The 13525-nt window shown below is 25.8% G+C and overlaps 1 protein-coding gene across 1 annotated transcript; it reads right to left on the bottom strand.

The window, feature by feature from the left end:
- Positions 1-1516: 1516 nt before the first annotated feature.
- Positions 1517-11014, bottom strand: LOC113378607 (tRNA pseudouridine(38/39) synthase-like). The gene is made up of 9 exons (XM_026619152.1): positions 10857-11014; positions 9819-9949; positions 9651-9742; positions 9343-9452; positions 8650-8813; positions 6866-6926; positions 6252-6405; positions 4070-4217; positions 1517-1733 (listed from the first exon to the last, which is right to left on the bottom strand). Exons 1-9 carry the CDS (start codon positions 10926-10928, stop codon positions 1517-1519), a joined length of 1149 nt encoding a protein of 382 aa, XP_026474937.1. The 5' UTR covers positions 10929-11014.
- Positions 11015-13525: the final 2511 nt, after the last annotated feature.

Below are 13525 nucleotides of genomic sequence, written 5' to 3'. Positions count from 1 at the left end.
TTTTTTTTACATTTCTGTAGGTTCCGTACCAATGCTTATGCGTTAGACGGCGGCGCGGCACTTGCGCGCTTCGATATTTCGTCTCTATGTAGTTCAAGCAGTGCGATTGCTTTGAAAAAAGTTCAGAATTTTCAAAATATATCAAAATGAAGAAAACTTTTTTTTTTCAAAAAATTTATAGTTTCTCAAAAATCTATTTTTCGAAGTAAAATTTTTTCAAAAATGTTAATCGTTTTTAAAAAATAATAATTTTTGGTACGGGAAGTTCCAGCAATTTGCCTTAAGGCACGATGCCCTAATTGCCTTAAGACAGAATTCCACTTATAGCTAGTTGAATTATTCAAATCGAACGCTCCGTTCTCTTAAAAACGGAGGTACCGTTTTTGGCACTTTTTGCCCCGTATCTTCGGAACGGCTGGACTTGCCTTCGCCAAAAACTAATCAGCACGTCTCCTTATCAATACGAATCGAATGTTTTTTGAATTATTCAAATCGGTTGATCCGTGTTCCCGAAATCGTCGACGAAAATTTGTATCCGCACATACATACACACACGTACATACATACATACATACATACATACATACATACATACATACACACACACACACATACATCCATTTTTTCTAATTGTAAGGTATGCCAAAATGTTCAGAAACCTCTGAAACGTAAAGATATATAAAAATTTTCATTTTCGATTTTTTGCGATTACTATAACTTGCCCTACGGGAAGTTAATAAACAAAAAAAAATTAACCAAAACACCAAATTAACCGAAATAAACAAAATAACCAAAAAACCGAAATGACCAAAAAAACAAATTAACCGAAAAAAACAATTAACCAAAATAACAAAAAAAACAAATCAACCAAAATAATAAAAAAACACATTAACCGAAATAATAACAAAAAAAAAAACAAATTAATCGAAATAGGCAAATAACCAAATTAACCGAAATAACAAAAAAAAAACCGCAATAACCAAAAAATTAAATTAACCGAAATAACCAAAAAATCAGATTAATAAAAAAAATGAATTAACCGAAAAACCAAAACAACAAATTAGCCAAAAAACCAAATTAAGCGAAATAACCAAGAAATCAAATTAACCGAAATAATCAAAAAACGAATAATGAATGTTACAGTATTTATAATAATCTATTTGAAAACATTTAATATTCTTCAAACATTTCGTTACGATACAAGAAGTTCCAGCAATTTGCCTTAAGGCACGATGCCATACACCACTAGGTTTTCCATTCGATTCTTATTGATAAGGAGACGTGCTGATTAAATTTTTGGTAAGGCAGATCGAGCTTTTTAGAAGTCCAATAAAAACAAGTAAAATAAAACCATTTGGCGTTCAAAAATGATCATTAGGCTAATGCACATCAAATCATCAGATAGAAATTTTAATAATAAGAACAAATTTTATTTACATTTCTATGGGTTTCGTACCAATGTTTAATCGTTAGAGACATTGGGTAGGTATTAGGTACTTTCAATTAAATTATTAACTTACTTAACATTTTGCTGTGTCCATTGTCCTTGCAATTCTTCGATGACGTGCCTCAAATTATCTCTGTCGAAGCACCAGTCTTTGTTTTCATCGAAATTCAAATCGTCGGGATTAAAATCAGCCGGATCGACTTTATAGGTCCTGGCTTCGTTGAGATCGTATCGAGTTCTGTACAAGTTCAATGGGACATCCGAGGCCAAACTGTATTGCGGTTTGCTGAAAATAGATAAAAGTCAAACTAGTGGTGTATGGCATCGTGCCTTAAGGCAAATTGCTGAAACTTCCCCATACCGTAATGAAATATTTGAGAAATTCTAAACGTTTACAAATATATTATTACAAATACTGTAACTTTCATTATTTTTGCTATCTTGTTATATCTGAGTAAATCAAATGTAAATTACAAATAAATCAATTTATATCCAGAACATTAACAATCGTTCGTCATTTCATTTCGAATTTAATTTAAAAAAAAATAGTTGCCTTATTGAAAAAGTGCTCCCGTATAGTCACAGTCTAAACACATTTGCAAATAATTCTATGCGACATTTTCACTTATACTGTGCTTAGCTTGGCGGCATTTTCACATTTTCATTCAATAGTTTTCACAAAATTGGAAAAGTGCTCCAGTACATAAACAGTCTAAAACGCACTCAGGTAAACATTTGTACCAGAGTGGCGCTTAGACTGTGCTTAGCCTGGGTAATTTTTTGAATTTTTAATCCAAAATTACAAAAAAAAATTTTTGAAAAAAAAATTAGAAACAAAAAATTTTTTTTTCCAAAATCAATTATTTTGTTGAAACAAGCAGAAAGTTCTTTAAGTAATTTAAATCGGACACTTAGTTCTCTCAAAAACTGTCATTTTTTTAACATTTAGCTTGTATTTCCGGAACCGCCGGGCCTAACTTTGCTAAAAACTAACCAGCACATCTCCCTATCAATAGGAATCGAATGTTTTTTAAACCATTCAAATCGGTTGATCCGTTCCCCTCAAAACTCGCTTTCTATTTTCTGCACTCTTTGCTCCATATCTCCGTAACGGCTGGACCTGCCTTTGCCAAAAACTAATCAGCACATCTCCCTATCAATAGGAATCGAATGTTTTTTAAACCATTCAAATCGGTTGATCCGTGCGCCCGAAAACGTGGACGAAAAAAAGCGGACATACAAAACACACACACACACACATCCATTTTTTCTGAAGTATGCCAAAATGTTCAGAAACCTTCAAAACGTCGAGAAATGTAAAAATTTTTGATTTCGATTTTTGGACGATTACTATAACTTACCCTACGGGAAGTTAAAAATGTGTAAATAATATACTTCATCAATCCTACTTTAAAAAAACGATAATAATTTTAGCAAAGTTTGACGAATTTTTAAAATTAAACTACTTGTCGTAAGGCCGTAATATTGCAGTAAGTTCTATAAGACCATGATGTATATCGCCAAAAAAAGTTTCATGAAAATCGGCTTAAATTTTTTTTTCAACAGTTCATTACAAGAAAACGGCTCGGTAGATTTCCACCTAAAATTAATCAGTACCATTCCCAACTAATATCTTTTGAACCGTTTTTGATTTTTTAAAATCGGTTCGGTAGGATGGGCTTAAATGTCGACGAAAAGTTTAACACTTTTTTTCAAATTATAAAGAAACGGGTTGGCAGATCGTCGCACAAAACTGACAAACGATAGTCCTCACCGAAATACATCAAATGGCTTTTAAATTTCTGTAATCGGTTAAGGCGTTTTTGAGAAAACGTCGATCAAAGATTTCATTTTGACAAATGTCAATAAAACGATACCAATTTTTGCAAACTTTGACGAATTTTTAAAGCTAAACGAGTTGTCGTAGGGCCGTAATATTTTAGTATGACCTAGAAAACTATGGTATCTACCGTCAAAAAAAATCATAAATATCGTCGAAATTTTTTTTTTAAACTTTATTACAAGAAAACGGCCCGGCCGATCTTTACCAAAAACTAATCAGCACGATTCCCAACCAATATCTATCGAATGGTTTTTGAATTTTCAGAATCGATTCAGAATTGCGGGCTAAAACGTGGACGAATAATTTTTCACTTTTCTGCAATTTACAAAGAAACGGCCGGGCCGCTCGCCGCACAAAACTCAGAAACGATAGTCCTCATCGAGATACATCGAATGGCTTTTAAATTTTTGAAATCGATCCAGCCGTTTTTGAGAGAACGTCGATTTACGGCAAAAAATCTGTTCACATACACATACATACTTTTTCCAAACACACACATAATTTTTTTCTTAAATTTGGTCTCATTCGATTCAGAATGGCTTGAAACGTCGAGAAACAAAATTAGCGAATCGGATTTTTTGATGAAAACATAAACTTGTCCTTCAGGAAGTTAATAAATATAAAATATAAAATATAAAATATAAATATAAATATAAATTTTCTTTTTCAGATAGTTAATAATATATTATACTTATTAATCTAATTATAATTCTACTGCAATCATAGATTTCTTTATCTATTATTAATAACATTTGTTTTGATTTTTTTTTCAGACTTACCATCCATTCTTTTCCACATCGAATAATTCAGTGATGATACTGGGTTCTTCGCATCCATTTCCAATTAGTAACAGGATAGCCATGATGCAACGGATTTGGTGCCAAAGGAAAGCTTTCGATGTTATCTTGAAAGCGAACATGTCATACCCTAAAATATTATACATAAGATTACATACATATATAATATACATATATATATATATATATATATATATAATATATATATATATATTAAAATGGTCCTTAATATGGCCATTTTCGAATTTCCTTGAAAAAAAAAGTTTTAGCTTTTAATATTGTCTTTTAGATAGTGCGCAATTCAATCAAAGTTTTGTATGGAAAAAGCATGGAAAAATTTTCAAAAATTTAAAAAATGTTAGATATAACTTGACAAATAAATGAGTTTAATTCAAAATTCGACGCTCTACAAAATAAATTATAAACAACCTGTTTTGCAGAGCGTCGATTTTTCAATAAAAGATGACACGAATTGTCACTTTTAATTCATTTGTCGCTAAGTTATAACTAAAGAACATTTTTAAAATTTTCGATTTCGATTCGATTTTCCATTTCCAAATAAAATTAAAAAAGACATATCTTATGATGAAAGTTGAAATTAGCTTTTAATTGTAAGTGAGTTTAATCTATTTTATTGACTAATTTATTATTTTCAATATGTTTATTGATTTTTTTTTGCATATTTGTTGAAAAAAACGTGTACTCTTGATTTTTTTGAAAATTTAATTTTTGAGTAAACTTTGAAAAAAGTCGATTTTGGAAAAATTTTGCATACGCAAACAATTTTGTTAAAAAACATCTTTTTTGCAAAATTTTCGAAAAAAAGTTTTTTTAGACTAGTTTTTAATGTTTTTAAAAGACTCAATTTTTTGAAAAATCAAATTTTCTAAAAAATTTTGATGAAAGTCGATTCTTAGAAAATTGCACACGCAAATAATTTTGTCAAAAAATCATTCCGTTTGAATTTTTTTTAACTTGGTATATTCTCTTAATTTTTTAGAAAATATAATTATTAAAATAATTTTGTTAGAAACTTAAAATTTCGGAATTAAATTTAGAAAATAACATTACAAAAATATGACGATATAATTAAAATGAAAATAATAAAAATAAATGAGCGGATTATATAACAAAATATTAAAAATGTTAGAAAGTTAGAAAATTTTAAAAACAGGGTGAGAAAAAACAGAGTCAATTACCTGTATGTATGTATTTATTATGCACTAACACATTTTCACTAAAAACGATTTTATCAATAAAGATTGTAAAGATGCGCAAATAATTTGGTTAAAATATTTCGAATTTTTTTTTTAAAAAAAAAGACGTAAATCCGTTTTTTAGAAAATTTAAATTTTTCACGCGTAAATAATTTTTTTAAACATTTTTGGATTATATTTTTTTTAATAAAATAAAGCAATAGTTTTAAACATTCAATAGGATTTAAAAAAAAAAATAAAACAATTTTGCGCGCGTGAACAATTTTGTTAATATTTCTCTTTTTTAATTATGGATTTTTTTTTAGATAAAATGTGAGCCCATATACCCATAAATTTTTATAAAATTTAATTTTTCAAATTAATTTTTTTTTTTTTGAAAGATCGTGGACCCTTGACACGCAAAAAAAAAACATTAAAAATCAAAAATTTTGGGTAAAAAATTGAAAAAAAAACGTGGACTATACACTTGATTTCTCAAAGCAAAAACATCCATGATATGTAGAAAATTAGAGTTCGGTTTTTTGCAAGAACGAGGCATCCGATCAGATTGAAAGACATTCAGTTCGTATTGATGGATAGATGTCCTGATTAGTTTTTTGCAAAGGCAGGTCCACCCGTTTGGGAGATATAGAGCAAAGATTGCAAAAAATAGCTGTTATTTTGAGAATGAATCGTCCGATTAGAATGATTCTTAGAGATATGAGATAAGGTCCTTCAATCTAACTCTGCTTCATTATTTCTAATTTATAAGTTCTTATAAATTGTCTATGAAATACGAATAATGGAAGTTGCCATATTTATAATAATCTATTTGAAAACATTAAAAATTCTTTAAATATTTAATTACAATAGGGTATTTCTAGCAATTTGCATTAAGGCACAATGCCATGCAACATTAATTAATAATCTAACATATTTTGAAATAAATAAACAAATGAATAATGTACCTGATTCAGTATCCTTAAACTGTTTTGAAACACAAATTATTTCAGCATCTTTCACAGTTCGCATAAAATCAATGACTCCATTCGCAACATCCATTTTACACAAATTTCGAAAATCATGACTGCCTATCAGAAGCTTACAAGCATCTTGCATTACCTTCAAAATAGGAATTAAAATTTTAATATCCACTTTAAGTCTAAAAAATTGAGTCTAAGTTGTTTTTTTTTTCTAACAATTCATTTCAGTTATGAAGTATGTTTTTTTTTTTTTAAATTAGACTCATTGGTTACACGTTTTACAGTCAAAGTGACAACTCTCTCATAAATCCTATATGAATATTCTTTGAAAAACTACAATGTTAAAAAAAAATGTTTAGACAACCCGATATAATAAAAAATTATTAAAAGCTTGCTCAATGTTCTTTCATTCATTATTTATTTCAAATTTCATTGATTCAAAATCAATTTATATGTATACAGTATATTTAATAATAATGCATTGTAGTAAATCAATTTGAACCTGTTTTTAATTAAAAAAAAATACTTTATTGAAATTTACTTTTTTCCTTCAATTATAACTTTTTAAGAATTTGACTAAGAAGTTATAAAAGACTTACATTTATATTTAGTTTCCCTCGTGGAAAATAATAATGGTACGTCCTCATTTTGCAATTAAATCTGTAAAAATAAAATATTTTTATTGTTATTACATAACAATTTCGAGTTTTAATTAAGATCCCAATTACTTATTTCCGAAATGTCGAATAGGAATAAATTTTAATTTTTTTTTTTTTTTTAATCTTTTTAGTTTTTATTATCATTGGATTTTTTTTTCGAAGCTCTACACAATATATATTGTTGATCATCATCTTCATTTGAAATAAACAAAAAACCAGTAACAAACAACAAATTCTAAATTAAAACAAATCAAAGTCAAATCAAAACAAAAATCAACTAAAATTTAAAAAAACACAATAGAAAGTTAAATCGCGAATTTCAAAGAGAGTAGACAAATTTTCTTAAATTTGATTACAAATCGATAAAAATGTAATATTATCATAAAACCATATTGATAATGAATAAAAATTGAAATATAAGTCAAAAAAATTAACAGAAATCACATAAATTTAATATATATCTACAGAAAAACTACCATCAATGGGATTAATTAACAATGTAACAAAATTGCATTGAAAATAGGTAAAAATTCAGTCAAATTACTTAATCGATATAGATATTTTAATAATTGAAATAAATTCAATACCATTTACAACTTATCAAAGCAACATGAAAAAATTTAATTATACCCTAAAAATTATATTCGTATCGATTTAAAATTAATATAAAAGCAACAATTCTGTATGAATTGACTTCATTTTAGCATTTCGACATTTTATATATTATTTTTATATTTTTGCAAAACGTTTCATTCTCAATATCATATTTATAAATGTTATAGATGTATATTAAGTTCAGTTGAAACGGAACTTGTTAAAAAAAATAGATACAAATTATAAAAGAAAAATTGAAAAATGGGAAATCAGTGCTTAGAAAATGGCTTATTTATTCCGAGAAATTGAATTGTAATTTTTGTTTTTGTTCAACTTCAACTTTGAATGTTGAAGACATGCGTGGTTAGTGTTATGCAAATGGAACAAATATGAAAAATGGAAGTAAAATTTACTTTGGAACAAAAATTGTAAAGCGTTTTTTATACCTAGTGGTGCCCCTACTCTAAATTTAATTATTAACTATGCAGGAATAATACAGATACAAATGTAATTAGTTTTTTTAATATAATTTAAATAACATGTAATATTTTGCTTACTAATCTCTGGACAATACTTTTAAAATACGTTGAAAATTTAACTTTAAAACAACAATCTGATACTCTGAATCAGATGGGAAAGTAAAGATTAATACAATTCGGCTCTTACGATATCAATAAGGAGAAGTTAACGATGCAATTTTGAATATTGTGAATAATAAAAAATAAAATAAATTAAAATTTAAAAGTTCCAACATGAAATACGAGTGTTATGTTTAAAAACGAAAGGCTAGTTTTTTTTTGTTTATAATCAACCCGTGAATTGCCTCTATGTAATAAATGAATTTGAAACCAATGAATTTTATATGCTTCTAGATTATATCTAATCATTTGTGTACTAAATCCAGATTGTATAAGAATTCATTTAAAAAAATTACGTAAATATTTATATAATTTTAATGATAAACTGTTAAAACAGTTAAAATCAATGGCGGGGGGAGGGTGCTGGAAAAAAAATTGCATGCGGCGCTGAGGACCCCAGAACCATCCCTAAATATATATATGTATATATATTTATATATATATATATATATATATATATATGTTCTATTAATTTATATTTTCAATTCTTACCTTGCACTATAATCTGAATCTTTCACAGCAGCCCAAGCGACACATCTTATCTCACTTGGCAGTAGACGATTTAAAATATGACAATAATTTAATTCTTTATCTCGAGATTCCTCATTCATTTGTTCTTCTGGTGACAGACGACTTCGAATATCAAGGGAAATGACCTGTGGAAAAAAAGAGTACAGTCACATAACCTATAAAATGGAAAACTCTAAACAAATAATTGATTATAAACATAAACATGCTTTTAATACATTATGAATTATTTTCTTTAAATGGTCATTTATCGAAATACCTTATAAGATTTTCTGAATCATGTTTTACTTATTTGAATTCTTGAAATGATATTAAAGAAAACACTTCTGGGAGATATCAAACTTTAATATCAATATTTGTAAACATAATTTATCTCTTAATATTTAGAATCTTGTTTTCACTTTACTACATGTATGTATATGTATTTATTCAAATATTAATATATTATTATTAAATATTTGTTTTATTTTAAACGTATGTATTTGTTATTTTGATTAGTTATTGTTTGTATCTTAACTTTTTCTGTTTATTCTTTGATTATTTTGTTTACATTTACTTCCTATTTATTTATTTATTTCTTCACGATTAAAGTTACTGTATTATGATTAGATTGAATAAAATTGCAATTCAACTATATATTTATTTATTTTATTTTACCTGACTAAAGGCGCTGACACCCTTATCGGTCCTACCACATCTGTGATAGTTACATGTTTGTCGACTTTCTATAAGACATGCTCTTGTTAAGGCTTTAAATAAATGATATTCTGAAAAAAGGTGAATTTAATTAAATGAATTAATTATAAAACTAAAATAATTGCATAATACAAAGAATTAGGAAAAATTGTAAACCAATTGTGAATAAGTTTTTCTACAAATCATATATATATATATATATATATATATATATATATATATATATATATATAACAAGCATAATCATGTCTCGACTGTATATTACTCACCGATAGTCTTCGTACTATCCTCTTGACTAGCATAACCATTATAATCCCATCCGAGATAATAAAACTTCAAAAGTATGTGTCTGCTGTATGAACTGAAACCAAAATCAATAAAAATATAATCATAAAATAAACACAATATATTGATAATGATATTAGTTTCAATATTACTTTGCAAAATCATATCCTTTGCCTTTATATTTTTCATTCACATCTTTTTCACTGCCAGCTTGTGATTTCTGTATTATATTTTTCAACTGCGTGTTGTGGGCTTCGAGTTGGATTATTTTGGCTATCAGGTCCTGTGAAAGGAAAAATAACTGGATAATTTATTTTAGAATATAAACAAAACCTTATGTGAGTATAAATAAATGATAATCGACAAATCGATAAAAAAGTTGTATTATATATATATGTATATATATATATATATATATATATATATATATATAAATAAATATAAGTATGTAAATATAAAAGATAACCTATAAAAATTATAACATTGTACAAACCGAAACAAAAAACCTTAAAATTTTAAAATATAACAATAATGCAAAACGACCTGATACTATTTAAACAAAACTGTCTTACTATTTAAAGTTACAAGTACTTTTTTATTACTATTATTATTATTAATTGTTTATTTCTAAGTGTAATATATATTTTGTATATCACAGTCGAAGGAAAGTGGCTGGTCGATGAAAGATTGTACAAAGTATTTATACATATCATATATTTTAATTATTCAAATGATTGACATTAAATAATGCTAATACTGATGCAATATAAAGAAAGTAACAAAGAATGTATTTAAATGACTGACAAATAACAAAAATGTGATAGTATATATAGACAAGATGAAAACTAAAACTTAAAATTATCAAAAAAAATGTCAAGAAAACCAATTGTGTTACTGCTATATATTTAAATATTTAAAACAAAATTTTTAGTATAATATACCTTCAATTCTGTAATTTATGATAATGGTAATTAACACTAACTGTCATGTTTGCAAAAACAAATATTAGAGATTAGAATTCAGAAGACTTTAAAAATATCAATTATTTACCCACAAAACTTATTTATTATGAGCACAAATAATGTATCTCTTACCAAAAAACTGTATTTAATTGCTAAACCACGCCATTATTATAAATATTCACACATAAGTTGTATAAAAATTTATTCTTACAATTGCATATTTATTACCTCTTTGTCAAGTTTTTGTAAATCGTCCACTTGTGTCTTCTTGTTATTTTTAGTCAACACTACATTAGTCATGACTAAACTATTAATTACTTGTAATATATTATTTAAATTGAATAAATATTTATTATTTTAATTTCACATTTTTAAGGTTATGTATCCTTTTGTGTTCAACACATAATAAATGTCATTTGTTAACTGATGTGACGTTCGCGGAAAATGTCAATGGCATGAAGTTAGAAGCGCGCGAAGAAAATGAAGTACCGCGAAATTCAAATCATTGGTTAAAGACATTGATGACTTCAAGAATTGTTTTAATAAGCGGATAAATTGGAAAATCGATGAAAAGTAGTATATTTTATGAAAGATTAGTGAAAATAAACTAATAAAGTAATAAAATCAACATGGTTTAACATAATTCAGCATATTAAGTCAAAAAATTATAAATAATATATCAATACAAATTTAATTAAATCCAGTAAAGGCAATATAAATAGAAAAAGGTTCATAAAAATATAAAAATAGAAAGACAAAAATAATATAAATCGACAAAATTAGTTAAAACCATATAAAATCCATACAAAAATCCACAGAAACCTATTAAAATCATACAAAACTTCATTGGAACGTTCAAACTTATTTGAGAATCGACTAAAGTTCAGTAAGAATTATTTAAATATTTTCTAAAAAAAAACGGCAAAAATTCTTTAGTCAAACTAAAATTTAGAAACAAAGAAACTTAATGAAAGCTCGAATTAAAATATATATACAAAAAATACTTCATATTATACTAAAAGAACATTTAAACAATTAAATTAAATAATATAAATTAATAATAAATTGCTATAAAAAATGTAAAAAAGATATTAAATCAACATTTCTGAAATATCAACTAAATTTCTGCCTAAATCGAGTAAAATTATTTATTGGTATTTAGTAAAAATAAAAATAAATTAATCTTTAAATAATCTGAACTATAATATGTATTTATAATTAAAATATGTAATTATATAGTCACTCACCATTAACTTGACTTACTCTCCAAAATTTATCTACGCACGAATCTATTCACAAAATATACTTAACTCGATGAAAGGAATTACAAATTAAAGAACTGACCTGTAACATTTTTCAATTAATTCTTTATTACCCATTCATGTTTGCTTGTCTTCAAACTTATTTTATTCATCTCGAATAAATACATGAATTTTGATTACTTCTCTTGAATATTTTTTCATCCTCCAAAAGATATCGATAAATCTAATTAAAACAGACTATAAATAAATTAAAATTAGTATTAATATGAATAAATTGAAAATTTTGTATTATATACTTAGATCTTTATTAATAAGTGTTATATAATTACAATATATAATTTAATATCTAACTTTGGATTTAATATAAACAATGTATACAAATATATGAGCTGTTTATATATATATATATATATATATATATATATATATATATATATTTATCGACAGCTCATATTTTTCTTCGTTAACAATATTTTTAATTTACATGTGTGCTACTTAACTTCCTGAGGAAGACACCCATTTTTTTTAAAATTTTAGGTTTGTAGTTATATTTAAATATAAATACTTCGATTGTGTGTTCGTATAAAAATAATTCATAAGTAGGGTTATTCGATTGGTTGAATCGAAGAGCAAGAACTGGTAAATAGAAGGATAAATTTGTAAATATTAAAATATTTAAAAAACTGTCAGTAAAGTTCTTTTTCTTTTATGTTTTAAGTAAATGAATTAAGCAATTTATTAAGCAAATCTAAAACTAAAACAACTACATCAATTATTTTGCAAATTCAGTAGGTTTAATTTAAATTTGATTAAAATTCGATGAAAATTTATTAAAAATTCATTAAACATGGACAAAAGTTTATGAACATAAATTCAGTTAAATATGTTTTATAAATATAAATTCAGTATAATTCGTAATTACAAAAATTTATCAAAAAACGACAGAAAATCAATGAATTTATTAAAGATTGATGAAAATTTACAAAAAAATCATTTGGTATGGATAAAATTTGAATAAAAATGACAAAAAGCTGATTTAAACGTTGAAAATTCATTAGATCAATGAAAAAAATTAAAATGTGATGATAATTCAACAAAAATGCATTTAAGACAGACAAAAGATTGAATAAAAATTACAAAAAACTAATTTAAAGTAATAAAAACTAAAAAATCAAAGAATTTATTAAATATTGATGAAAATTTCACATATATTAATTTAAGATCGATAAAAATTTAATATAAACGATAACGGGCTAGTTTATAATATTTAATAAATTCATTCATCAAATTATTGTAATCGTCGAAAAATCAAAAATGAACATTATTGCATATCTTCACGTTTCAGAGATTTCTGAACATTATGGTAGCAAAAATGGATTTGTATGTATGTGTGGATACAATTGTTCGTCGACGATTTCGGGCGCATGGATCAATCAATTTGAATAATTCAAAAAGCCATCGATTCCTATTGATAGGGAGACGTGCTGATTAGTTTTTGGCAAAGGCAAGTTTTGTTTATTTACTTTTTATACAAACATATATAAACGTCGTCGTCCTATGTATAAGCTCAAGCAGTTATATTTTGTCTATAAAATACAAATAATGAACGAAGTTACAGTATTTATAATAATGTAT

The sequence above is a fragment of the Ctenocephalides felis genome, unplaced genomic scaffold, assembly GCF_003426905.1.
Source record: "Ctenocephalides felis isolate EL2017-DRISC unplaced genomic scaffold, ASM342690v1 CF-g0.4_SCAFFOLD_01886, whole genome shotgun sequence".
Lineage (NCBI taxonomy): Eukaryota > Metazoa > Arthropoda > Insecta > Siphonaptera > Pulicidae > Ctenocephalides > Ctenocephalides felis.
This window is presented reverse-complemented; position numbering and strand designations above follow the sequence as displayed.

Excerpts from the sequence above, each read along its gene's own strand:
- LOC113378607 (XM_026619152.1), bottom strand. The coding sequence starts at position 10,928 with ATGACTAATGTAGTGTTGACTAAAAATAACAAGAAGACACAAGTGGAC. Across the intron at positions 4,218-6,251 it reads GTTTAAGGATACTGAATCAG|GGTATGACATGTTCGCTTTC; the intron begins GTACATTATTCA and ends ATAATATTTTAG. Across the intron at positions 1,734-4,069 it reads GATGTGGAAAAGAATGGATG|CAAACCGCAATACAGTTTGG; the intron begins GTAAGTCTGAAA and ends ATCTATTTTCAG.